The sequence below is a fragment of the Aythya marila genome (genome assembly GCF_965140915.1).
Source record: "Aythya marila genome assembly, chromosome: 1".
NCBI classification, from domain to species: Eukaryota; Metazoa; Chordata; class Aves; order Anseriformes; family Anatidae; genus Aythya; species Aythya marila.
The window spans coordinates 91648941-91676521 of record NC_139042.1 but is presented as its reverse complement, the minus strand read 5'-3'; the positions used below and the strand labels follow the sequence as shown (position 1 = coordinate 91676521).

Sequence of the window (27581 nt, the reverse complement as noted above, 5' to 3'; positions counted from 1 at the left end):
TGCAGTAAGAGACTTAGTAAGACCCGTTCAGACACTGAGCTGTAGCACGACAGAAGTGCAGTGCCTGCAGGCAGAAGGAGCTATCCATTGCAGCACATACATCCATCTTGTAATGACCCAGGGTTTGAAATAAGGGGCTTGTTACCTAATGGCTTTATGTGAGGGAGCAAGTACAAGCACTGAGGAAATCTCATGTCTGTTACAATACACCCAGAGATTTTTAATGCATGTGAAGGGGTTGCCTTCGTGATGAAAAGAGAGAGAGATGTGCTTCTCAGTGAAAAAACGTGACTGGTAAAAGCCTCATTTATTCATTCCCCCCTCCTCAGCAAATTGCCTGAAAATGGATCATAAACAGTGATGCATCATTACTGTTATCTCCTGGTATGACTCACTGAGCCATATATAGCAGCTCTTCTTTTGAGGAGAATTCTTACTCAGAGCAAGTAGGATGTGAAAGCAAATATTAAATGTCAGACTGTTATGTCACTGCTGCATTAGAATTTCTCTGGTTGTAGATAAAAATGTCTAAAAATGGCTTGAACAGTAATCCCTAATTCTATTGAACAGGTATTATCAAGCAAATAATCCTCGTTAGTTTTCTCCTGACTTGGTGTTCTTATTTTCAAAATATTTATCTCTTTTTGGGCAACAGGAATGTGTTTGTTGATTGCACTAGCAAATTGTTTCTTTCAGTATTTGGTTTGCTGGTAATGCAAGGTAGCAGATGGGTTCGGAGCATGCTTTAGGCTTTTTTTTTTAAGTTTGTCCTTTTAGAAGGTCTTTCTGTTTGATTGCCTAATTTTCCCCCAATTAATTCTCTCTGATTTCTTTCTATTCTCTTAGCACCAAGCTGTAAAGAACCTACTTGTGAAATCCAAGTATTGCTCATCGCATTGATCCCTTTTAGGATTCTTCTGTCCTTTTTTTAGAAAGATCGGCTTTCTGAAATACGAACAGCATCCTGCCTCCATAATTTGCATTCATTTATTACCTTGAAATTCAGACTGCTTTTCTTGCCAAGAAAAACTAGCCAAGGCTTTCTTCGTGGCTTCTGTCATTGCTGCTGGGACAACCTCTCCATCCTTGTCCCCAGATGAACTCTTGCCTGAGGATTCAGGGCTCTGTTTTTCTGATGTTGTTGCCAATGTCACTTTTTCCATTCTGTGCTAAAGTACTGCATCGTTTGTTTATGTTGCATGTATGTTGACTCAGCTTTCACCGTGAAACAGCACTAAAAATTTTTAAAAGTGCTCTGAGAAATAAGAATGCTGTCTTACGTTTTGTGATTCCAGTAACATATTGACAAAGCTGTATTAGTAAAAGAAATATTGCTGTGTTTTGTTACAGGTTTTGGGATTTGAAGTTGACACTGTGAACTCAGTCCAGTTTTCAAACCACACAGGTAAAATATTTACATGTACCTTAAAGACTCCACGTCAGCTGTACTCAACGTGTGGCTCAGCTTATCACATGACAGTAGAAAAGAGTTCTCTTTCACTCCAATTTTCAGGATATCAGACATAAATGTAATTTTCGGGTCTCTCAGAAGTCTGTGGATTTGGGATTAGAGCATGATATGACATGAAAATGGCCTGTTCTGCTACTTCAGAGTGTGAGTTTCTTTTATTAGGCAGTAACATAATTAGCTCAGAGAATGAGATAACACAACTACGGCCAGCAGAGCAGCCAGTTCTGTGAACAGGGAATTAGTCTTCAGTACTGCATTCTGTACCTTATGGCCCTATGATGCTCATAATCACATTACCAACCACAAACATCAGAGTAATACCAAGCTAAACAAAACATTCCCACTCTTTGTATCCATCCAGAAGGTGAGAAATTATCCTAAAATCACATTTTGGAGGGAGGGATGAGGTGTTAATACATTTGTGTGTATTTTTGCTTGAGTCCTAAGCCTGAACGTGAACAAAATATGATGTACTCGCATCATACTTTTAGACTTTTTAATATGCACAATGGTAGAAGACTTTATTTTTTCAAAAGAAAGGTGAAATTTCTTTATTTTAAAAAACCTTTCACCCATAAAGGAGCTCCAAGTGCCTTGCTGTTTTTGAATCAATGGAGACACATCTACTGTAACGGTGGTGACAGACTGAGGGGAAATGTACTCTAGGTAAAGTCAAGGGACAAATCTTGACTTCAGTGACTTAGAAAAGAGCAAAGGGGTTTCTGACAAAAAAAAAAAAAAAAAAAAAAAAAAAAAGACAAATACTTAGATAATATCCTAGTCTCTCAGAGGTACAACTATTAATCAGCTGCTAAATTTTGGAACAGAGAGCAGATAGGAAGCCTCTGCTGTCTCTTAGCACGTTCACCTCCAGGCAGCTTTCAAAAGCTTATAAGATGTTCCTATCATGGAAGGAATTTCATATCAGCAGGGTTTCACCCTGGAAAGAGAAAGCAAATACTTCAAAGGTAGGTAGAAAGCCATCTCTTCTTGTTGAGGAAAGTCATGAAAGAAGTAATAATTAAACAAAGACTTGGGGGTTCTTTCCTGGCTCAGGCAAAAAGCTATTTATTCTGCTTGCAACCTTTGGCACAGTACAAAGGTTTGCTCATGCTTTAAGAGATGTTTTGATCGACCTATTTTGTTAATGTATTTAGTTCTGGAGTTTGAGATTTCGATATTTTGATTTCTTTTGTTTCATTTTCGATAGCTGGGTAAAGCTGTTGTAATCGTCCAGGAATTGAGCAATTTTTTCACCTGAAGTAATAACTAAAAACTGAAAATGGATTAGCACCTGTCATTTGTGGGCCCTCAGTTTTAAGAATAAAACAATTTCATAGGGCATTAAAAGAGCTTAATAGAGTTTATATTGGACCAAAACCTGAATGTGCCTGAAGTTACATTACCAATAGGATGACCAGACAATGAAGGAACAAGAAATTAGCAATTTACTTATTTATTTTTAAGAAGGCACAATTGAACATCCCAAAACTAAAAATGTCTCTGAGATCACAAGCCTTTCAAATATTTGGAACTTTTAATTTGTCTTCTGGTATTTAGGAGTCATGTTATCAGTTTTTTTTTTTTTTTTCTTTAGTCTTGATTGTCTTAGTAAATGTGGTTAAAAAAAAACACAAAGACTAGTGCACAATCTGTTGACTTTGGGCAGCAAAGTTTTCAGAAGAATATCAGAATACAGTAATTCCTTGGCACTTGTCAAGAGTAAATAAAAGGAGGTTCTATTTAGAAGTTTTGGTTGTTTGGATGAATAAAGAAGGAATGGAAAAGAAAGGAAGGGGACGTATTCCCTTTTATGACAGGTATAGTTTTCTAATGCTTGTTTCTCCATGAAATCTCTTCCACCCTTTCTGAAGTTGTAGATTCTGAGCCCAGTTTTGCAAATCCAGAGGGCTTTGCACCTTCCCCCTGATAGAGGAACATCCAGTGGTGTCCTCACAGAGACTTTTGTCCAGCCTGAACATTTATTTACGCATGCCTGCACACAAGTCGATGTACGTGCAGCCTGTGCTGCTGCTGGGACTCGTGAACAGGATGTGACTTGTGTCTGGAGCAGTGCCACAACATACAGGGATCATGTGCTGGATGAACTGGGGAGAAAACCTGGTGATTTACTTAGGAGAACAGCATCTTATGAGAAACTTTGCTGTGGTCATGATTAAAGCTGAAGAGTAAACTTGTGCTTCAAAGTCTAGCTGGGAACATAGTTTCCAAAAGAGTGCAACATGCCAGGAGGGGCAAAGGTAGCAAAGTGTGTGATGTGGTGTTTGGACATGGCCTTCTTTCTCTCCTCGTGTCCATCTTTAAACTTGGTCCTGTCAGTGAAAGATAAAACACAGGGAGAATTCATGACTAACAGGCCTTCTTCAGTGAATCATTCTAGCTCTTTTTTTTGGCCCTGTTTTTAAATGATTAAGATACCTCAGGGCTATTTCTGCTGACTTCTGCTCAGAAAATTCAGCCTTCTTTAGTCTCTGATAATCCTGAAATTCGGAAAATGTGTTTTAAATCAGCTCCCCTGGGAGAACAGTTTGTCATATTGCTTGGCGAGGAACTTTTACGCTATGATTAGAGTGACTCACCCTTGAATGGCATCGTGCTTCTTGTACAAATAAAAAAAAAAAAAAGCTGTCATGCAACCTACAGAGAGTTTGGGCTTTTTATTCTCTTACTGTTTTGTTTGCAAAAGCATCTCGTTGCCTAATATGCAAAAATAAGAATCTAGGTTGTCTTTTTCTTGACTGCATCATTGTTTATTTTGGGAGGTGCATCTTTTAATTCTTATGCGATTTGTATTTTTGTTAATGATAAGCATGTAACATGCTTACTTAGCCATCTAAATCTTACCTTTGAAGTTGTTCCAGAACAAATAGCCTGTTCCCACCCCCCTTTTTTTTAAAGCAAAATACTTTTGTCTTCCACTTAATGGGAGTGGAGTGCATGGTCGGATTGATTGGTAGGTCTGATACATGAGAAATTACATCTTGTTGATGTGATTCCTCACAGTCTGCCACCCATATGCACTCACTCACGCCTGCGATGTGTGGGACAAAAAGAAAAACATCCCCACTTTTGCCTAACAGCGGTAATATTTTACTCCCACACTGACCAGCTGTAAATAATGTTCTAGTTCTGCCCAGGGGGGAATTAGGTTTCTCTATTTCTGGTTCTGTTGAAGCCCTCTTGGTAGCTGAAGATTTAAGTAATGTTTTAAGACCAGGTTATCTGCAGAGTTTGCATGTGAATTTCGTGGCACAGGTGAAAGCAGATTGCTTGCCCGCCACGTGCTTTAAACGCTTCATCTTCCTTCCTTTTCCCCATGTGAAATACTTGGTTATTGAAGCCCCTGGGAACAGATCTGCAGGGAGCAGCACAGGAGAGCTCAAACCTCAGAGCAGAATGCTTTGCGTTGGAGAACAAAGACATCGTACACGCCTTGCTGTGCTTAACTGGTTTTATTTGGTTTGGTTTGGTTTTTCTTCTGGTATGCCTGAGAGTTTTAGTCTGTTCTTTTTCTCATTGTTTTTGAAAGTAATTAAGAGGCTTATAAATACATTCCAAAGGAAAAAAAAAAAAAAAAAGTAGCATTGGAGGAAGGTTAGAAAGAAAAGTATGTAAATGTATCTTGAGTGTAGTGCGAGCTGTTTTTCTTATTTATTCTTTTAGATACAGGTGAAGTAAGACATTTGCTTGGAGACTAATGAATAAGTTTATCATTTTAGAGGGATGAGGGGCAGGAAGCATCATGTCTTACATGTTTTTCATTCCCTCAGTTGCTTAAAAACAAGTATATAAAATTTACCTGCAATAAAAGGCTATAATACAGGTAAGTAGAAGGGGTATACAGATGTTTAATGGTTTATGTTCAACTATCTGTTTAAAAATTTTATTAATCCAGAAAACTAATGCAGTCACCTCAAGCCAGATGCAGTGTTGCCAAGTGCAGTTTTGGAGAGCTGTGTCGTGACTGGCAGCCTTCTCTCTGCTCTCTTATCCTGGCACTGAGTAGAATTATTTAGTGGTTTTGTAACTGAAGGAAGTAGGACCCATCGTTCATCCTTCGTGGAAGGTAAAAATCAAGCCAAAATCTGACCTTAACATCCCAGATAAAAGATTAATAGATTGATCCAGCTGCTCAACCTAACCACCTGCGTAGTTTCCAAATGGGATGCAGTTGTTTTGCCAAGTACAAACTTGAAACTCATCCTAAAGTTTTCTTGGCTGTGGTTTTTGTGCTCAGGTAGCCAGATACTGTGAGACCTTGAACTTTTGTATTAAGTGCCACTCTGCTCCTACTACAGACAGGGGTTACAGCACGTGGACAGATAAACAGAATTACAATTTTCTCTTGCTGTTTGCCAAATATGCATATTTAGGGGTGCAGGCATAGGGATAACTTTTCTAGGAAGCAGATTTTCCTTAAGGTCTTTGCAATTCTGGGCCTTCAGATGTGCTCATCACTAGCCAAGCCCTCATGTCCAGCCAGGAAGGACAGTGATTCCTCATTATCATCCTTACTTCCAACCAATCTGATGGTTTTCCCTAAAGCCATTGGGCTTTAAGATGTTGAAGCTTGCTGCTGGCATTCCCTGCTAAGTCTCTTTGGGTTCAGGGCAATGCAGTGTATTTTTGACCTCACAGTATCTGTCTGGGTTTTTGCTGGATCTTACCCAGGCCTTTCCCCTTTCAGAGCAGTCCCTCTCCCTCTTTCTGGGACCCCAAGGTGTCCATTCTTCCATCACTGAAAGCATTTTTAAACACGAGCAGCTGGCATTTTCTTCTGCCCCTCTGCAGAAGCTGCTTTTTGGCTCTAAATTCTACCAGGAGAGTACGACCAGGGTCATGGGGTTTTGCCCTTATTCATCGTGTTATATGAAGATTCCCCCGGGGAAAGGGCTTAGAGTGGTTTCCACATCACTGTCAGTGTCGATTTTTGTTTCTCTCTTCTCAAACATAACTCAGCTCCCAGCGAAATCCCAATTCCCTGCAGATCCAGTGAAGGCATTGCCTTTTTTCTTCTGTCTGAGGAGCTGGGGCTTCCCCGAGTTCTCCTGTAGGGCTCTTTTTCCTCTAGCTGTTGTGTGATTGCATTTTAGGTTGTACTGCACTTGTTACCAGATAGTGAAAAAGGACCTTCAGGTACGCCTGGAAGCCCTTGCTCGAGTTGGCTGACCTTGATTCTGGGTGCAAACTGCTCTCCCCTCATATGCCCACTGAGTTTCCACATCTGTGGAAACAAGCTCAGCTTTGCTGATGAATTACGGGCACAGTGGAGCACACAGGACCATGTCATGTCCCTACGTGGACTGGATTTTGAGCGCTAAGAGAAATTTAGATTCAGCAAAGAGGAGAGGGCAGAAAATTTCTCCCTAAAGCCATGATGTGGCAGTACATACGGTTGCCTAAATAAGCCAAGTCATCTGCAGCCAAGGGTTCCTCGTGTACTTGGAGCTCTCTCCCTTTCTTCACAAAGACTTTTTTAAAAAACATTTGCTAAGGAGAGAATCCACGTGGCTGATGTGAGTCAGTCCCTTCACCAGCTGGCAGAGCGTCGTGTTTTAGGGACTAGGGCTTTGTGAGACGAGGAGAGCAAAATGATCCATCTGCTCACCCTGCTGTGGGTGTGTTTGCATTTGTAAGAAGCAAAACTGAAAAATGTGTTTATCCTAGGCTCTAGGCACCTTTTGGCAGTTCCTCTAATGACACAGTTTAGAGTGATAATCAAGCCAAGAGTTTTTATCACAGAATTTTCTAACTCCAAGAACAGGAATTAAAACGAAATACCATTGTCTACTCACATGGTGCTGTGGAAGAAGATACTAATGTAATGTTTCACTTTTTGTAATCCAACTTAATAGATGGGATTTAAAACAAAACAAAACAAAACAAACAAACAAAAAAACACAAGTGAATTTATGAAGGTTGGAAGAGTTAAATTTTGGGTGCCTCATCTAACGTCTTGGAGGAAATGCCATTGCTTTATATATATATTTATATGCACATTTATATATAAAAGGGAGTGGTGGCTGCCATCTAGATGGGCAGGCTTTGATGACAAGGTGAAAGGTGCATTTACATTTTTCAATAAATGTTTAGCATCTGACAGTGAAATGTATTTATTTATTTATTGACAATTTGGCTGCCTTGGAGCTTGGTCAATTGTTTGCTGAAGGCATTTCAGTTTCTCCCTACAACTTTGCCTTCCATCCACTTCTCAGCCAAAAATACTTGCTTATAATTCCTACAGATCCCTCAAGGACAAGAATGTATGGATATTATTTGTCCGTTTTTTAGTGCCTTTCTGATATTTGTTTGCCTCTTCCAGCAGTCTCAGCATTAAAATCATCCTATTTTTGGAAGGCACTCTGTCAGATGAAATTGTACATTTAGAGAACTTCTCATGATGATATTCTGCTGTGGTTGCTCTATTAGGTATAGGCAGGTGCCAGTGAAAGCCATGTCGGGTATGAAAGTGCTGCATACCTGTGTTCAGATAGACCCCACAAGCCCGCACCTACAAGCCTGTTTTCTTCTGAGTGAAACCTGGGCTCTGCATAGTGCAGTTTATGGCCAATAATTAAATGTGGCATCCTGCTGTCATTTTTTTCCCTGTAATAATACAAAATAACAAAAACAGATTTTACTCTTTTACTAGAAAGTTAGAAATGCCTTCTGATGCCTATGATGTTCCTCCACATTTTTGATCTCTTTGATCCTAATTAGAAAACCTAGCCCTTGAAAAATGATCTGGCTTTTGTTTTGCAGGTTATGCACACTGGAAGGGTCAGGTGTTAAATTCAGATGAACTTCATGAACTGTATGAAGGACTTAAGCTGAACAAGGTCAACCAGTATGATTATGTACTCACAGGTATGAAGAGTTTCTTTCTTTGGAGTTCATGTGAAAAGTAAAATGAGTGTAGAGATATATAAACCATATCCCTCCTTATCCCAAACCACGCAATTACATGTTTCCTCCTTAGATTCCTCCTGTGATTTCAATTGTATATTATAGACCTAACTGCTCATGTTATTTAGTTTGAAAGTGTTCTCCAGCCAGAAGGTTGTAATTGGGTGAGTAAATCGATCCTCTGGTATAGTTTACAGACTTGTACAGGCCAGTCTTGTACAGGCTTAGTTAATGTTTTGGGAGTGACTACAGGAAAAAAAGGGTGAGGAATGTCAGAGTATTTAAAATCACTCTGAAGACATGGGTTTAATCCTTTCTCCTAAATTTGCATTAGTAGCACTCTGGTATAACAGAATGACTTGTATGCAGTTGTCTGCCCTTGTTTTTTCTACTTGGTCTTCACGGGATTGTGCTTTGCATACAGAGCAAAGCATAAGGAGAGGTGGATTTTGTTTTTCTCTCTATCACATACATATTTTTGATTTGCTCTTGTTGCTACGTAGCTCCTTTTACCTTCTCCAAGTGAATACAGCTCTGGAGGACACAATGACTTTATGCACTACTAAGGGAAAAGCATTGTAAATATAGGCAAAGAAAGCTTCTTGTAGAATGTTATATAGAATGGGGAGATTATATCAGCAGTTTCTATTACAGACTGCTTCTCATCCAATTTCTGCCTCTTTGGTGTAGATCAATTATGGGGTTTCACCTCAGTGAGAGCTATGCGTCCGGTTTAGATTACAGGATCTTTTTTTTTAATGGCAGTGAACTGTCACTTCTTAAAGGTAAACAGAAATAAATTGCCAGATTTAATTAATTTCACAGTTTCCACATGTAGGAAAGCAATCTCTTTATACAAAAGGAAACCTGGAGAGTTTAACTGTATGGATTATAACGCCAAAGCAGTCATTCTGGCCTGAAGGGTATGGCATGACTGAAAGGTTATTTTCCCTTCTGTTTCAGGGAATCTTTCCAAAGTAAAGGAGACTAAATAAGAAAAGAGCTAAGGTTAAGAAATTAATTTCAGCATAAATGTGTTCTTTGTAATTGCAAACTAAAAGAACATCCTTTGTTTCCTTGAAAGATGTCACTCAGAGGACATTTCCAGGAAAAGCTCACTGTATTGTAGGAGTTTTCAGGAGATGTTACTATACAGCATTGGTAAATAATGTTTGAATATTCTTTTTGCTGAAATGTTCCTTCTTTATTTTACTTTCAACTCTTAGGAGGGCCCCCAGCTCCTTTCCTGTTAGTGTCTTAAACTGCCAAAACAGATGTAAGAGATTAAAAACAACAGAAATTCATATATTTTGAAAATGTTGAAGACAAAAAAATATTTAAATGCCTTATAAAATAGGACTTTCAGGTATAGATGTATAGATGGGTCAGTGTTTTGTTCCAGTTTGTTTAAAAAGCTTGTTCAGTGTAGCCAGTATAGACAAAGTATAGACACAGAGAAGTGTAGACAAAGAGAAGGAATGGGTGGAAATGACATTCAGTTCTTATGATTTAATAACACCCTCTCTATTTTTGTGTTGAGTTATGGCTGAAGTTGAAAATCATCATTCTTCATTCAGGGCTAAAAGACGTATTTTTCTCTTCAAACCGAAAGACATATTTTTCTCTTCACCATGTTGCACAGCCATACTTTGCTACCTCCAGTGACCTGGATATGATTAATCAAACACTTAAATTAATTTGTCAGCAGTTAGGATTTGACTGTAATTGCATGTCTAATTACTGTAGGTATCTTGGCTGAAATGAAAATGGTTACCTTTAGGGTGATTATATAAAATGTCACTTCATTAACTTTTGTGACTGTCAGTTACTTGTAGGTCTTTAAGTATTTGTTTCACTTAGAGTAGAGCATTCAGGGTGCCAGATAAACTCCAGTTCTTTAATGCTTTTGAAATACCTCCATCAATAATGTTACTCATACTATGGCTTTATAGGTTTTTAAGCCAGTCTACTGTGACAGGTCATTGAAAGCAAAAATCTTTGCTTGTCTTTTTTCAATGATAATCAGCATTTAATGGAAATAAGACAAAGCATTTTGCCCCAGAATCTTGGAATCTTTTTCCATTTGTCCTCAACATGTAAGAATTGAACAATTTTAAGACTAAAAAGAAGTCTCCAAAATGTATTTTTAAATATATTAGTAGAATGGGCACTGCTGAAGGTTTGAAGAAGCTACCTTGCTAGATTAAATGAACTAGAGTAAATGAAAATGAGTTTGTTAATTAATGTGTTATAAATGAAATTAACATGTAAAATAAATACAATAAGTAAATATATAAATGAAAAAAAAAAAACCACAGATAAATGTTAAAGAAATTGATAATTAAATGAGAATGTTGTAGAGCTAACATTGTATTTAGGGCCTTGAGATGTAAATAAATAAATAATTAAACAAATGTCTATCTTATCTCACAACTAAGCCTAAGATTAGGGATTTTATTAGTATATTGGCCATTGCTCTGAAACGTTCAAGACTAATTTTTCTTGCATTAATGTGTTGGAAAGACAGCCTCACTGTTTTGTATGTATGTTCAAACATTTTGAAGTTGTATAAGCACTTCATGTATAATGTACTTAGCAAATGGATTTCTAAAGTTGTGTTTATAGTGGAGACTGTCTTGACTTTTCTTCCACTTATTATTCCTGAATAAAATACTAAAATGCCTTTCTTTTCATATGCATTGATCCAAATGCATATGAGAATGCAAATGAGAAGTATGCAACATTTCTATGCTAAATAAGTCAACAAAGAAATACACCAGTAAAACATTATTGAAAATTAACTTTAAAAGTGTCTTTTTTCACAAAGGTTATACAAGGGACACATCATTTCTTGCAATGGTGGTGGATATTGTCCAGGAGTTGAAGCAACAGAATTCAAACCTAGTGTATGGTAAGGATGTGAATTGTAATTCTTTCTGCTTCATTGTTGTATATGCCCATCATTTTCATGCTTTAGGATGAAAGCATTCTGATGCTACCCAGCATTTCACAATCATTTTGTGCTCAGATCTGCTTGGGACCGGCTGAGATTCGAGTGAAGTTTCATTTCAACATTGCTTAAGTGTTGAGGGAGTTGGATTTTATCTTTCTGGTATTACGCCTTTCAGTATTTGTCTTGCATTATGCCATCCAAAGGAGAGTGTGTGTTAAGAAGTGATTGTATCAAAGGAAGTCTTGTACAAACAGCAGCAGCCAGCTGGGATTTTAATTTCGAGGCATAGGCTGGAAGTGCTGATAGCTGAAGCCTATTCTTGATTTCCAAGTCAGTCAAAGGTGGGATACACTCCCATCCAGCCTTGCCATGTTTTCTTTTTCATCCCAGAAGAACAGTCGCAATGTGTAAGTTTAATAAGTCAAAGGCGTTTTTAATTCTGGTTACTCGTGCTAAGATTACCCAGGAAAGCTCGAGGAGCAAAGATTCCCCTCTTTTCATTTCAGACTCTCTGAGTGTTTCAGGACTTTTGAGTACAATCGGCGTAGGCTTGAACTGAGCAAGAGTTCAGAGTAACGTAGCAAAGTCAGTGGGGATTTACTGGGATAAAGAGCTGTGAATCAGAGTTGGCGCTTGGCATCTTCAGTTCAATAAACCCTGTGGTCAGGAATCTAGAATGGTTCACAGGATTTACAAGGTGCAATGCTGCATAGTGTGATAGTGGACTTAGAATTAATAAAGCACAGTTCTCATCTTGAAAAATATAGCAGAGATAGCACCATGAGCTTGATTTTTATAGCTTTTTAGCCCATAGTAAAGCTGTTACATTGGCAGGTTCTCCACAGTCCTGTACTAGCAAGTGAAAACTAAAAACTGTATTGGAGTATGAACAGAAAGAAATACCTAACTGTATAGAACGGGAAGGAAGTGGTCAGATAATGGGAACACAACTAAGCTTCTAAGATCCATTATGTTTAATAAACAGATCATACTGTAAAGAAAATACTTTTAAAATGTAAAACAAATGTCTCTTGTTGCTCATAGAAACTTCCTTAAGTATCAGTTGGACATTGATTTGATATGTTGGGATTTGTATTTCTTTTTTATCTTGCTGAAAGCTCTTGTAACACAGTGAACAGTATTCTTTTTGAAGTAGAAGCCAAGGTTGTTTCTGTTCTTGCTTTGAAACTGAGGGCACTTAGAATACATTGTTAATATTGCAGATGATTCAGAACCTGTTAATACTACATCAAGAATAAGTTTATGTACTTTGGCCTGGATTTTCGTCTTGTTTCATTTTAATACACGTACTTTTTATGTGTACAACACAACATTTTGCATGTATATTTTTACACTAAAGTAAAAATAGGACTATTTTCACAAATATTAGCTTCTTCCATGTTTCTTTCCCACCATAGTAATATTACTACACCAGAGTTTTGGGCTGGGGAGTGAAGGTAAGGGCTCTGTGCATTTTCCATAACAGAAGCCTCTTCTGTCCCAGTGATCAGACCCTCTCATTGTCATTGCTTCCAGATGTAACAACATGGAAGCAGGTAGCAGAGGGTGACTACAACCCTCTGATACCTGTTTAAGATTTCTTTTACCCCTGCCTTACTCTTTCAGCCACCAATTAAACAGTTTTGGTTAAGTATGCTGCAAGAACTGTGTGAGTGTATGAGCTATCAAGGGACAATGCTGTAACATAGCTGCTACTGTTACTTAAAGCTTTTACCCCCACCAATGTCTGTTTGACTGCCCCCCATCTCTAAAGCTAGATTTGTTCTCTGTTACAGTATGTGATCCAGTGATGGGTGACAAGTGGAATGGAGAAGGCTCTATGGTTAGTACTTATTTGTTTAGATTCTTTGTATAGTGATTTTTTTCGTTATATAAATGTGTAAGTATAAATATTTATTAATTTTTAAACACAAAGACTAAGCTGCTTTACCTCAGTGTGGCTTTGGATCCCAGCATCAACTAAATTTGTTCCTATTTATCATTAGTTTATCATCTGGGGAGCATAATGGTTGTATACCCCGAGGATTTATTTTTAACTCTCTGCTGAGAGAACAGGTAGAGTACGGACCCTGTCCACAGGAAAATATTCCCCTCTTCCCCTTCATTTCTCACTGGAGTTCTCTCATTTTCTGTCAAGATAGCAGTTTTGGCAGGTAGCCTTGCTCACATTGTCAGCGATCACAGAAATTGACCTACTGCTTGAACCTAAATGAAGATGACTTATTTCATGTGAGATCCAGCAGCTGTTAGGCATTGGGCTGTGGTAGTGACAGAAAGGTCGTGTGTGCCAGTTCCAGACTGCATACTGACAAAGAGACATTCATTTTTAATCAACACTAGCAGATAGTTGCAGTGAAAGTGCAATGTGGGAAGAGATCAGCAGTAATGATATTTTATATTTTATTCTGCCTTAGCTAGTCATGCATTATGAATTCCTCTTTGTCCTTGTACCTTTTCACAGTTTACGTGCTCATAGAAAAAATCACGTGGCATAGCACTTAGTAATAAATTTGCCATTGCTTTTGTGGTCTTATTCTTTCATTTTATGATTATTGCAATATTTATTATCCTTAGCTTTTTCTAACAAGGCAGAGATCTAGTGGCTGTAGAGTCACCTTGCAAAGCCTTGGCTCTGGGGAGAAGTCATAAGTATGGAGCTTCCCGTGTCTTTTGGGTGGAAGACAAAATAGGCGGAAGAAGAGGAGAAAATTTAACATGCAACCCACCAGCTCCTTCCTGCCATAAAAAGTAATAAAATTATTATTTAAAATGGTTTGATTTAGATGTGATCTAGTCTTGAACATCTGTCTGAAGGCAGAGTCCCCGTAACATCATCACATCACCATAAAAATGTGAATGAGCTGAGTAGCAATATGATGTGTCTTCTAGTAGAACCTAATGGTCAGCACCATGATAAGGTTTTATCTGCGACTGATATGACTGGAATGGGAGATAGTAACACATGGGAACATGGATAAATACACCCTGCCCGACACAGCTTATGAGCCTAACAGAGAAATTAAAACATTGATGAAAAGGATTAATCCTGGTTTAGAAAATGGGGTGCTGATGAAGAGTATCAGTATCAACCCCTATTAAACTATGAACCTTAATAAAGGTTTTGTTTTATTGAGTTACAACAGGACATGAGAAGGTGAGGTGGCTCCTGCAATTTAACTCAAACTCCAATCTGAACTCCAGTACATGCCAGAACTGCTGATGCTTTTCAACTTTCTTTCTAGTCTGAAGAGCATACAGACTGGTAGGCTCCTGCTACATCTTGGTGTATGTCACCTGCTTAGACAGCCAATCTCCCTTTGCTAAAGGGCTGTATTTAGCTGAAGAAGATGGGATAGAAATGGACCAGGAAAGCAGAATAGGGAGTGTTGGCCCTCATTACTTGATGAGCAGGGTCTGCAGTCAGCAAAGTATGTGATGGTTTGTACAACGCAAGCAAATGTACTTGTCATAACTACTTTATAAATTGTTACAAAGTTACCCAAGTTACAAATCTGATTCCCATTATGGAATATTAATGTACAACACACCCCAGAAATATTGCACTAAAAAGGAGGAGACAAATAATACATTACATAAATGTTACTTTTTCCTCAAGTCCCACAAGTGTGACACAATCACTGTGGGTACACACTGGTGCAGCAAAGGACCTTTTTTCCATTGGTACAACAACCAAGTAGTTTAATTTGGAGGTAGGGACACAAAAAAGAGTTCCTTGTGGTCAGACACTTTATTTCCTCATGCTGCTCTGTCATCTTGGTAAGGGGGAACCCAAAAGCTCTTCATCTAGACACCACTTCCTTTAAATGATGTCACTTTAGGCCTGCTTAGTGATGCTTCCCATCACTGTCAGTGACAAAAGAGCTGTTGGCAGTACTGTCACCAGCTGGAGGATGCACAGCCACTTTAATTCCTGCTGATATCAGTACACTGGTAGCTTTATGTTTACTGGAGAGTGTTACTCCCACATCTGATATGGCTGCTGATAACATTTGATACCATCTTTTCTTCCATAGTATGTGCCCAAGGACCTACTCCCAGTCTACAGGGACAAAGTTGTACCTGTTGCTGATATAATTACTCCTAACCAGTTCGAGGCTGAGTAAGTACTTAATTTCCTTTTATAACAAAATAAACACAGGGATAAAAACAGGGCAGACTGATAGCTGTTCTTTCACTTGTCTCAGTACAGTGCTGTATGTATGTATAAGTTGTGTTTTGTTTTTAGCTCTTGTTTTAAAGTAGTGCTCTTCAGCAAACCTCCTGTTGTTCAATACTGAAAGCAGAAAAAAAAAGGGGGAGTTACTTGAGGAACAGAATTACCATGTTTTTTTTTCTAGTCTCTCATTTTCAGGAGTATTTCTTACTGTCTCTAGAGACCTGTATCTAGGGCAGGTTGAAAAAATACCTCATTTCCTTCTCCCATTCTTACCCATTCGTGAAAAAGTTCATGTTGTATGTCAGAATGTCAAATCTGAAATAATTTGACTCAAAAGCCCCAAAATTATATTTAGAAATCCCACCATGGCGATATCTCCTAGGAGTTGAAATCTGCATGCCTCATGCTGACCCTGTCTACATAGGTGTGACTCTTTTTAGTCAGGAGATAATCTGTTATGATGTGTTACAGACTCTCCCCCTAAAGGGAGGGAGCAACTACATGGGAGATGGAGAGAAGACACTTGAGAGGCAACTTTTAGGGTATAGGAAATGGGTTGGGACTGATACAAGCCTGCCTCAGAAGCACTGTGTGTCTGTGCACATAACTTTTAAAAGTGGTCTGGTACAGCAGAATCTGTAACCACCAGATTGTTTAAGCCTCTATTGTGCAGTCCAAGCTTTCATCCTTTCAAAGAGTAAACAAAGCTGCTGTAGCCAGGAGAACATGTGCTCTTTCAAGATTTGTGTTTCATTTTCAGGTTACTTACTGGCAGGAAGATTCACACAGAAAAAGACGCTTTAGAGGTAAGTAGGTAAGGGATAGATTGTGTAAGATCTCATTCTGTAATTCTACCTGCAATGTTTATCATTTGTCTTTAACCTTGAAATTGCTTTAGCCTCTATCCTTGCTATCCATCTGTCATTAAAGCTTGTGCTCTCAGTGTGCAAAGCACTTTGTGTTCTTGTGTCAGACTTCTGAAGAAACTTCCTGAAAGAACTACAAAGAAAGGCACTGAAGAGGTAACGAGCAACTCTCCGAGTTTGTTTTCCTGCAGTGATAAGGCAACCAGCAGAACACCGGACGAATAACTGCACTGTCAGCAGTGTGGAAATTCAGTGGTTGGGGTGAAAAACCCCAAGTGACCCAGGGCATTAGAAACCTGCAGAAGTCGCTCCCTCTGCTGTCCACATCCTAGTCATGCAGCAGCAGTGCTGAGTGTTTCAGCTATTTCTTACTCCCATCGAGACAGTTTGCAAGGAATAGCGCTTACTAGGAAACTTAGATGGATTGGCTGAATACACTCTGAATCTCTTCCTGACAGTGTTTGCTGGTGTTTCGTTTCTTTTTCTTAAACTGACTCAAAGGCCATGAGACCTGGGTTGCGAAAGCAGTGCATAGATGAGAAACTGGATTGGGAGTGATGGCCTTCAGGTCCTTCCTGGTGAAAGGTGGACACATCCAGAGTGCTGACAGCTGCCGTCATCATCCTACCAGGATGACAGATGGTCTGCAAGTTTACTGCATGGAGGTGTAAGGATTCACCCTTTTATGCAAACTGAAGAACTGTAAAAAGCTGCAGGGCTTGGTGGTGAAGGACAAAATAGAAATATGATTTTATTGGTTTCTTAAAAAGAATCGAGCTCTTTGTTTTGCTGACTAGCCAAGTGCTTTCATAAAGGACTGATGTTGTTTCTTCCAGCTTGATTTTGAACTTCAAAGAATACAAAATCTTTAAACAAACAGCAGCTGCAGTGGCACCCTGGAGAGTAGCTGGGCTCTGTCAGTCCTGGTGTTTATTGTTTTTTTTTTCCTCCAGCAATATCATGCAATGTCAGTAGATTACCAACTCTTCACAGCAGAAAACAGTTCCAAAGATCTGAGCTCTTTTAATTTCTCATTTCCACCCCAGTTTTACATTACTCCACTGTGCTGAGAGAGGGGGATAAACTGTAATTCATACTAACAACTGCTACCTGTAACTGGGTTCTTCCATTCTTGTCCTTGCCAGTGGGACCACAGTCTGGAAAACAACACTGTTACCTGAGCACCTCTTAGTTTTAGGTTTGCAAATTACAGCTGCTTGAGTTGGATGTTACAAACAATTTTACATGTTAGTTATCTGCCAGTCTCTCCGACTCTTGTGTGCTAGCTCTTCTTTATGATGTTTTTTTTCTTAAAAATCCTCTGTAAGGAGATGGAATTGTACTTAGGAATGGAAACATTTTAAAACAGTTGCTTGCAGGATATTCTATCTTAATATGTCTGTCTCTTCAGCTGCATATCATATGTAGGTCTATCCTTCCAGGTAATAATCCATGCTGGAATTTGTCCCTTTTGGAGGTGGTAGGGCTTCTGCCATATATTTCCATGGTGATAAGCTTTCATTGATTTCTTCTGCAAAACTAGTGATGACAATAAAGTCTTCTAACATTTAGCTAAATATGACCTACTTTTGGTGTAGAAGGGGCTGAGTCCTACAACTAGAAATACCATGAGTAGGTCTTGGTGAACTGTGGATGAGAAGTGAAACTGAGTTTAATGTTACTTCACATTATGATTATGTCAGCATATGCTGGTGGACTTGCTGCTTCTTTAAGACCCAACCAACGTCTGTGCAAAGAGATCTGACAGCTGAAGAAACTTAGAGGCTTAGACAAGAAAAAAAAGGAATAGAGAATTAAAAAACAGCAGATACAAGTCCTTATCATTCAGCTGTTCATGAGTCATAGCAAGCCTGAGAGGATTTTTAGTTAAACTCTTCCGGGAGAATTAATATTTTATCAGTGTTTTATGCTAAACTCATTACTGAAGGTATTCTTTCTTCCGTGAAATCAAAATTCACTTTTGTAGCAACCAATTGTGATGTCAGAAGTAAGACATTGATGGCTTTAAGTGATGAACACATGGGGAGGAAATACATCTGCAAAGATACATGATGGTGTACACTTTGGGTTTGAAACAACAAGAAGCAAAGATGAAGACAGACACACTTGTGCCTTTGATTTAGCTCTTTAACTCTTTGTTTTTAGTAACTGTTAAATTCTTAGCTAAAAAAAATAAATCATGGCTTGGATTTATTGTCTTTCTAGTAAGCGTTTAAAGATGCCAGCTTGAGTGCATGTATCTGTATATTTGTTCTCTTCTTTTGATGCTACTTTTGATACATGAAAACGTGATGCAGACAAAAATTTTGGTCAGATCTGAAACAGTGTGTTCTTTTCAGAGGAGCATCCAAAGATAATACAAACAGATTCCTGGATATTTTAACAAGTGTGTGCATTTAAATATGACTGTTTTGATTCCTCTATTTCAAACTACCCCCCCCTAAGTGAGTTCAAGTGAGTTCTCTGAGTAGAAACTGTTCTTTCTCTTTACAAAAGATACCAAATAAGGTGATTGAGAAAAATCCTTAAGTACTCTGAATGATGCAAAGTTTAATCAACACACACTGCAGTCACTGATTCCTTCCTTTTTGCACATGGGAAGGTAATGGATATGCTCCATGCCATGGGACCAGAGACTGTGGTGATCACAAGCTCAGATCTGCAGGCACCTCTAGGAAATGACTACCTTATTGCCCTGGGAAGCCACAGAAAAAGTAAGTTGCAAACTGCTTCATTAAAATATACTTTTTTAAAACAAACAAACAAACAAACAAACAAAAAACGAGTTCTCTGCTTTACAAAGAAGTAGTTTCATTAGATCCATTTGCAGTGCATGGAAGGAGCTTACTTCCCTAAGTGAACTTCTTCTACAGTAAGCAGTAAGAACAGGGCTTCACTGTGAGGGAAGACAGGCTGGGAGCTGAGGGTAACCATAGCATATCTGAATAAGGTGAGAAGAACGGGGTGGTGATGGCAAGACAGGTCCCATTGACAGTCCAGTGATTGTTGAAGAGAGATGAGACAGGTCAGGTCAGAGGTCTGTGAAATCTAATCAGTAAGTCAGGACAGCAGGGCTGGATGCAGGTACACCTACAGCCTAGCTCAGGCAAGGATGTTTGTGCCTGTGCCTGAGCTTCTGTGCAGCTCCCTGCACCAGTGGCAGAGGGCGCATGGGTGTCTGTCCTAGGTGAGATTAATCAGGGCTGCTAAAGCCCCTAATAGAGTTCCTGACAAGTACTAGTTGTATAAAACAGACCTTGTAGATGGTTTAGTGGCTTTTATGAAAAATTACACTGTCCTGTTCATAGGTTATTCTGCCCTGATGGATTGTTGATTGATTGGTTGTAAAATGGCCTTCTGCTTCTCCTTTCTATCCTCTTCTGCATCATCATGAAGATGCATGGTGTGTTTGGACTCTCACAGGATTTTTTTTCCATGCAAAGGACATAGTTATGTGGAATAATCTTGTTTTCTCTTCATCTTTGTGTTCTCAATCTGGGCATAACCTTCTGGACTGCTGAGACCAAAAGAAAAAAAAGTCATCCAAACTCCACAAAGAACCAATTGGTATTTTTTAGTACTTGGTACATGCTGGGGCTGGAGTAAGCCTGATCACTCCAGTGGTGATTGAGTATAGCAGGTGGATCAGATACTCTCTGCTGCTGTGTACAGCTGCTCCCGTGACTCCATAAAACTCAGAGGTTCTCTCTAGATTCTGGTTGGGTATGTCCCACATAGGATTCAGCAGTCTCCATAAATACGTGGTTTCCTGAGCAAGCTGCTGCTGCAGTCTAAATGAATAATTTTAGGGCTCTTACTCTTTAATGAAAGTGAAAGTGTCAGCTATCTGTTCCCACTTAAGTGAAATATGTACAATATATAAGTTGTAAATGCTGTCCCAACTCAGCAAAATTTTGGAAGGTTGCACGTTTAAACAGAATTGGTACAAGTTTACAATGCTCCTTAGCATCTTCACGTTCCAAATAACACAGGAATTCAAATCTGATTATCATTTTAAAATCATGGTAAATGCTGTCGTATTAGTTGCTGAGTCTGTTACCTAACTGTCTGTCTGTATTGTAGCTAATGCAGATGGTACCAAGATGACACAAAGAATTCGAGTGGAATCTCCTAAAGTGGACGCTGTCTTTGTTGGAACAGGAGACTTGTTTGCTGCTATGCTTTTGGCCTGGACACATAAGCATCCAAACAATCTGAAGGTATGGGAGAGTTTTTCATCTGCCTGCAAGTTTAGGCTGCCTCTTGTTATTATTTGTAATCTATTACATTATTTAAAACAATCGGAATTTCTCTTTTCCTACAAGATTTTAGCTTGTACAACTTTGGATGATCACATTTCGGTTATGTAATTTTACTAAATAAGATGTTCAGAGAGAGAGAGAGAGACAGAGACTGCATTGCATGTACATTAATAAATATATTTTAATCCTCACTTAATAAGCACTGAAAACCATTTACTCTATCCCAATTCCTTCCCTTATGCACATTGAGTCCTTGATATGGGTGTATGATTTCTAATACCTGTTTTGGGAGAATTAAGAGACTCTGAAACCTCTTGTCCAAACTCTACTTTACATAGTTGTCACCCTGTTTGTGTCTTGCCAGTTGTGTTTGCCTGCATATTATTATTTGAAAAGCACTGCTATTAAACTGGGCAGCTGAAATTTTACTACAACCTGGATATATTATGTTAATGTGCAGGTAGCATGCGAAAAGACTGTGTCAGCCATGCAACATGTTCTGCAAAGGACCATTAAGAGTGCAAAAGGTAATTTATTCAAACCTTGATCCTGTGTTCTCTTTGGATTTGCATCAGAAGAAACATTTACAGAGCTTTCTGAGTTTCCTGACTCAGAAAGGTATCCTTCAATGTGGAGGCACTCAGAGGATTTAGAGAATCTACAGGAGAGCTAGGTAGTCTTATTAGTACACGTTCTGTGTCCTCCAACCCTGTTTGTGACAACACCAGACTGAAGATGTCACTGTTCAGCTTAACACTGGGACTGCAGTTACGCTGACTGCTTAGCTGCTTTGCAAAGCAGTGGTGGAACAGCTTGAGGAAACATGGGATTTCACGTGCAAAAGAGATCCTGTTTTAAGTATAGCTCACTCACATTCCCTTTTAACACCTGTGCTTAACATGGAGAAGGGATTATCTACTAGTAATAGTCTGTTGGCTGTACTGGCCATGCAAAGAATGATTTTTTTCAAATTCTCTCACCTTTGAGTTCCCATGTTTGTCAGCTTCTAAGGAGATCCAGACGGGAATTGAGGGTTCCCAAAGCATGTCTTTGTCTCTTTGTAATTGACAGCAGAGCTGTGTTCCTCTCCTCGAGAGAGGTGCTGCAGAGCAGGGGTGCTGATCTTCTACTTTGGAAGTCTTTTGCAGGGATAGTAAGGGGGCCTGGGGGTGGGGGAGAAAAAATATAATGGGATATCAGACAATGCAACTTGTTTATTTTTGTACCGCTGTTTATACTGACATTCTGATGTCATCTTTTTAGCACAAGCTGGAGAAGGAAACAAACCAAACTCAGCCCATCTGGAACTGAGAATGGTCCAAAGCAAACAGGACATAGAAAACCCAGAGATCATAGTGAAAGCTACCGTGTTATAAAGGCTGTATGTCTCCAATAACGCACAATGTATCGATGTCCTCATCTCTTTCCTGTAAATTGTAATATTTGCCTTAGATCTGTGACAGAAACCTGACTTTCATGAAATAGCGCCCAGCATAGGCAGATATCCACTCTCAAACATATGTGCTGGCCTTGCTCAGTTTTAAAAACAAAACAGAGTTAGTATGCATTGACGCATATTACCAGGTATCAAAATGGCTGTCAAATTCACCTAGTCTGTGTAATTACCCAGGGCAAGAGAGTACAATGTTCCTGCCTTGCCAAAGACTTCAGATGTGAATTTGCTAATGGAATGCTTGACTAACTGGAGAATATATTTCAAGACAGCATTTAGTGCCAATGGAGCTGGCTACATGCTCCCTTTTCCTGGAGAGATCTGGTTACCTACTCTGGTGTTCAGTATCTCAGCTGCTACGAAACTAAGCAGGGTTAAAACTACACGCAAATTTCTGCTTGTGTGTAGGAGTACTTTGGAGATGTTTGGCATTTAAGTACTCTGAAGTGACCTTGAGGTGTCATTCATGTTACTGGTAACTGCTCCTGTTTCTTGTCTTATGAACAGTTGCACGGTTTCAGTTTTTGCAGGTACTGGCTGCTAATTTCTAATGTCCACAGGTGCCCCCCTGATAATCTTCCAAAAACATAATCATTAATAAAAGAGTATCTTTTTTTTCAGTAGCACTGATTAGAAGTTTGTAGTTCTACCTCCAAGGCCAGGCTTGATGCTTTGTTTGTTTTTTTAACTAAGGACAATTGTTCTTTAAGGACAAAAGAGAAAGCAGCTCCTACTCTGAAAGATGACTACCCTGGTTTGTTCTTCATGGGTGTGTGTATTTACAAACCGTGTAGGGCACTTCCACTTAGCAATAGCGAGCACTATAGGCAGGCTTATCAATGAAGCAACGTGGTAACAGTAATAGGTATGGCTTAGTAAGTGGCATATTCAGGGAAGCATAAAATATTTTTTCCCAAATTCAGAGAAACGCACAAAATTTGTTCATAATATAATTCTCTGCAACCTTCTTTGATGAGAGATCACAAAAATGTTATTGTTTGTCTCCCAAATATTTCTTTTTTCATTTCAAAATTCTGCTTCATTAGCCTTCAGAATGGGATTCTTACTAATTTCAGCATCTTCTATGTCTCGGCCAGATCTTACGCCAGTAGGGCAGGTGCACTGACAAATACTGACCACTTGTATTTCCTGTTGATTTCTGTATGGGGCTGAAGTTTCAGCTTCTCCAAAGAGGAACTCTACTGTGTTGTTTTATCAGAATTCTGCTGATGAGTTTTATTTGTCTTAGATGGCATAGACAGATATTGCATAGACAGAAACTGCATTTTGGCTTGCACAGCTACATGAAGCAAATTTTCCTTAGAGAAAAGGGCAGCTCTGACTTTTTCTTGATGACCTGAGGAGGCTCAGGAAACTCACTCTTGGGTCTCTCCTGGATACCTTGCCTGCCTCTTCCTCTTTATACCAGCCTAATGGGTAGTGTCACTTATAGAGGGGGAGTCCCCAGTAGATCTGGTCTGAAGATTGTTTTTGACACTGCAGACTTCACTAATCCCACCATTTTGTGGAATTTTTGCCATTATAACAAAGGTAATTGGCTTCACCTAGTAGAAGAGTGATTTATCCTTAAGGTTGTTTTTAGCTCAGCAGATTTTTTAAGAGAGTAAGATTTCATAATCAATGCACTTCTGAAATCCCTTGTTTTCGGTATCTTTGAAAAAATGAAATTTAAGAGATGAACACATTTTGCAGCAATATAAGAGGCAAAGCTCAAGTGTTAACTCTAAACAGCTAACACATTTATTTCCTCTCATGAGTTTGAAGTTAAAAATGAAAAAAAAAGACTTGAGAATTTTAAGGAAAAAGAAGAAGACCTACAAAACATGACTCTACTGCCACAGCTTAGAGTGACCACTGCCATGAAATAACCTCCTAGCAATAATAATTTTGGTGATGTGAACAGTCACTAAAATTAGCAGTCAGTAACAGAGATGAGTTCATGGCAGATACCCACCATGTGAAAAGACGTGAACTGTCAGTGTGTATACATCTGATGGGAAAGAGTAAAGAAGAGGGAGCCAGACTCTTCTCAGTGATGCCTGATGGGAAGATGAGAGGCAATGGGCACAAGCTGAAATACAGGAAATTTCGCTTAAACATTTAAAAATAAATCATTGTGAGGGTGAGAGCACACTGGAACAGGTTTTCCAGAGAGGCTGTGGAGTCACCATCCTCGGAGATATTAAAATATCAAGATTCTTGAGTTCTTCACATCAGAGGATCAACAGGAGAAAGAAGATAAAAATTGGCCTTTTAAATTATTTTTTTTAGCAGCATTAACTATGCACTGTCAAAATTTGCTGTCAAAGAAATCTTACCTGCTGTAAATCTGTACTACAAAAAAGCCCTTTTAGTAAGTGTGAGACAGCACAATTGTTTCTGGCACTGGAAAAAAACATGCTTTCACAAGGGAATTGCGAGAAAGACAGGGCTGTTTTTCTCTGAAGTAAAAAGCTTGAAATTTAGGAAACACAAAGTTACCTTACAAAGAAGGTTTTCTCTGTTAACCATAATCAGCCTTGATCTTGCCATAAAAGAGCAAGTGGGGTGTTTGCTGGAGCAGCTTATACGTGTCAGGTGTGATCTCTCACTACATCTTCAAAGAAAGAAGGATCACTCCAGTAATTCGCACCTTTCTGTGACATAGCCATACTGTACAAAGGATGGATAAAGCAAGGGGAGCTTCAGAAAAAAAGATAACAATACTCACATGCTCAATTTGCAAAAGTTCCTGTTTTGCACTAGCTGGATGCTGTAGCAGTTGGCTGCTTGCTGCTTCTGCTTAAGTCCCCGGGAGTCGTTCATGTGGCATCTGTTTTAAACTCCCACTGACCTGATCTAAATTAGGTCAGGTTTATGTATTCAGTGAAGAATTGTGCTTAACATCCCTTGCCTGGAACAAGCATCAAAAACTATCTGTAAATATATTCTGTAGCTGACATTTTGTAGTCACAACAGGCTTTTTTAAATGTCAGGGTATATATATGTAATACTGAGATGCGTTTTTATTGGTTCAGAGTTACACAGCACTTTTTCATAATGCTTGCAGAACAAAATTCAAAGGCTCAGAACAGTCACGTCCAACCTTCATTCCCACCTCTCCTTCTGCAGGTAATATCTGTAGAGTACGAACACCTACTGCCCGGTGCAGCTATCAAGTGTCTCAGTATCAGACAGCTGCCCACTATTTGTATAAGGCCTTGGAGGAGACTCATCAGGGTTGTCTGATCCACTTTCAGATCCTTAGGTAAAGAAAAATGGTTAGTCTAAACGAGTTTAGGTCCCCACTAATTACAGAAGAAAGCACTTTAGCACAGAGAGTGGAGTCAATAACTTTTGAAGAAGCTTCCATGGCTGTCCTAAGAGCACAGAGAGTGTTTGTAACCCACTAGTCCAAGGCCCCTCACTCAGCCTGGAGACTGGTGTGGTTGGGGAATGCCAACTGCACTGCTGCCTGTACTCCCAGGTGTACACGTGGAGGAGACGTGTACACGTCAAGCTAGCTGTCAGGTACACATCTGACACTGAAGTGTGTGTCCTCCTGGGAGTGGTGAATGGCTTGTGTTTGCATCCAGTTGCCTTCCCCACTGTTCTCTCTCTCCACTTGCTGTGATTTGTGTTGGATCCTTTTTTCTGGGGCGAACTGCTCTGTGTATGTGGCCAGCCATTTTGATTACTGCGAGTGCACTCCTTTGTGGAGCCATTGTGCAGGAAAGACCAAAACTTGTTTACAAATAATCTACTCTATTCTGGGCCTGGATATAATCTCTACATGATTAAAATTCCCTTTTACCTCTTTGGGAGACACATGCTATTCACACTGGGTATAAACATTTTAGACATCTGCAGTATGAAATTGTTAACTTTAATGTTTGTTTGCTGATTTATATTGAAAAATCTATAATCAATGTGCTCTACAAAAGAATCAGAGGACCAAGGTTTCCAGCTACTCATACTGCCTTTTGGAGTATCTTACTGTATCTTGTTTGGATGGTGTTAATTTGTTGTCTGAGACTGTTATGGTGATTGTATTGATATATTTTATTTTAAACTATGTGGCAAAGAAGATTGTAATAAAAGCATCTACATTTAATATACTGTGCACACACAGATTGTTAGGTCCTATTTTTGAATATGTTAATCATTTCAGAATTAAACAAATCAAGAACAGTTTGATAGTCTTGCTGAGTAAGTGGATGTAATTAAAGGTTCAGTTAGCTACACCCTAGTGCAGAGAATGGATATTTAATGAAAGAAGGTATGTTTGTGCTCTGTGTTCATCTTCTTGTAAGGAAGTAGGTCTGTAGAAGAGAATAACATCCTTGTCTTTGTAGATTTTAAGAGGCTTAACGTGAAAACAACTGCTGACAGTCTGGACCACTGCTCCTGTATGCCTTGTACTTGCCTGTGCAGGACCTCTCTGTGATGTGCTCTTTATTCCTGCAAAGAAAGCGAGAAGAGGGGCATGAAATAAGCATCACAGTTTGTTCCCAGGTCCGTTTCTTGTGCAAAATTCAGCTGCGCACCCCTTCACACAGGGTAATTTTTATCTGAGCATGCAAGAGTATACAGCAGGAAATGACTGTTTCTGCATGTCAGAACAAGTGCTTCCATCAGTGCTCTACACTGTACGTGCTGTGGCAGTTTGTGAGCGGAGGAGAGCAAGTATCCAGTTTAATGAGAGCGCTGGTTATTGGGGAAGATGCCACATTAGTTGCCTGTGCCCCTGGAGAAGTTAGTCTTGTAATAAAGAAAACCACTTCTCCTGACTCATGGTCCTTGTCCGTTCAAATAATGCCTTTAGAAGCTGGGAGAGAAATGTTACAGATATTGGTCACTTTGAAACCAAAGTATCTCTTCGTAAGCTGAAACACAACCCTTTCTTTCATATCCCATTGCAGTCTTATTGACTCATTGATAAGGCGTTCAGCCTCGAGTCCCAGGATAAAATTATTCAGAGGAGAGCTGTCCTTTTTGAAAGCCATTTGCTTTTGATAATGGAAAACTTAGTGCTGCACAGTTCCGTAGCCCCCTGGCATTCTAAAACACACCAATTAAAGACACGTCAGCCACGGAAACTAAGCTTTGAGGTGTTCAGTCACCACCCTGAAGATAGCTCTTCTCCTCACAGGGTTCAGTCAGAAACTTGGGGTGTTCCCTAAACTGCCAGGGCAGGGCGTTGGATGCAGGATGCAAGGTAGCTGCGATTGCCGGTACAATTTTGGGGTGGGGATGGAGGAGCCTAAGCCAGTTTCCACATTTTCCAGAAAGGAAAAGGACGTGGTTTGGCTTTCAGCAGCCCAGGAAAGCTCCCATCAGCTTTACTGAGACCGGTTCCAGGTGACACCCCCAAAGCCACCAGCCACCCATTTGGTGCTCGCCGCTCCAGCAGCGGTGGATCTCGAGGCA

The 27581-nt window shown here is 39.4% G+C and overlaps 1 protein-coding gene across 1 annotated transcript in view; it reads left to right on the top strand.

Annotated features, from left to right (window-relative positions):
• Positions 1-24573, top strand: part of PDXK (pyridoxal kinase) — a 44361-nt gene extending 19788 nt beyond the window's left edge. The window contains exons 2-11 of the mRNA XM_082765195.1: positions 1351-1405; positions 8255-8359; positions 11226-11309; positions 13148-13194; positions 15407-15492; positions 16310-16355; positions 19039-19150; positions 20520-20656; positions 21159-21225; positions 21962-24573. Coding sequence (XP_082621321.1) covers positions 1351-1405; positions 8255-8359; positions 11226-11309; positions 13148-13194; positions 15407-15492; positions 16310-16355; positions 19039-19150; positions 20520-20656; positions 21159-21225; positions 21962-22074 — 852 coding nt within the window. The 3' untranslated portion in view covers positions 22075-24573. The remainder of the gene's footprint in view (positions 1-1350; positions 1406-8254; positions 8360-11225; positions 11310-13147; positions 13195-15406; positions 15493-16309; positions 16356-19038; positions 19151-20519; positions 20657-21158; positions 21226-21961) is intronic.
• Positions 24574-27581: the final 3008 nt, after the last annotated feature.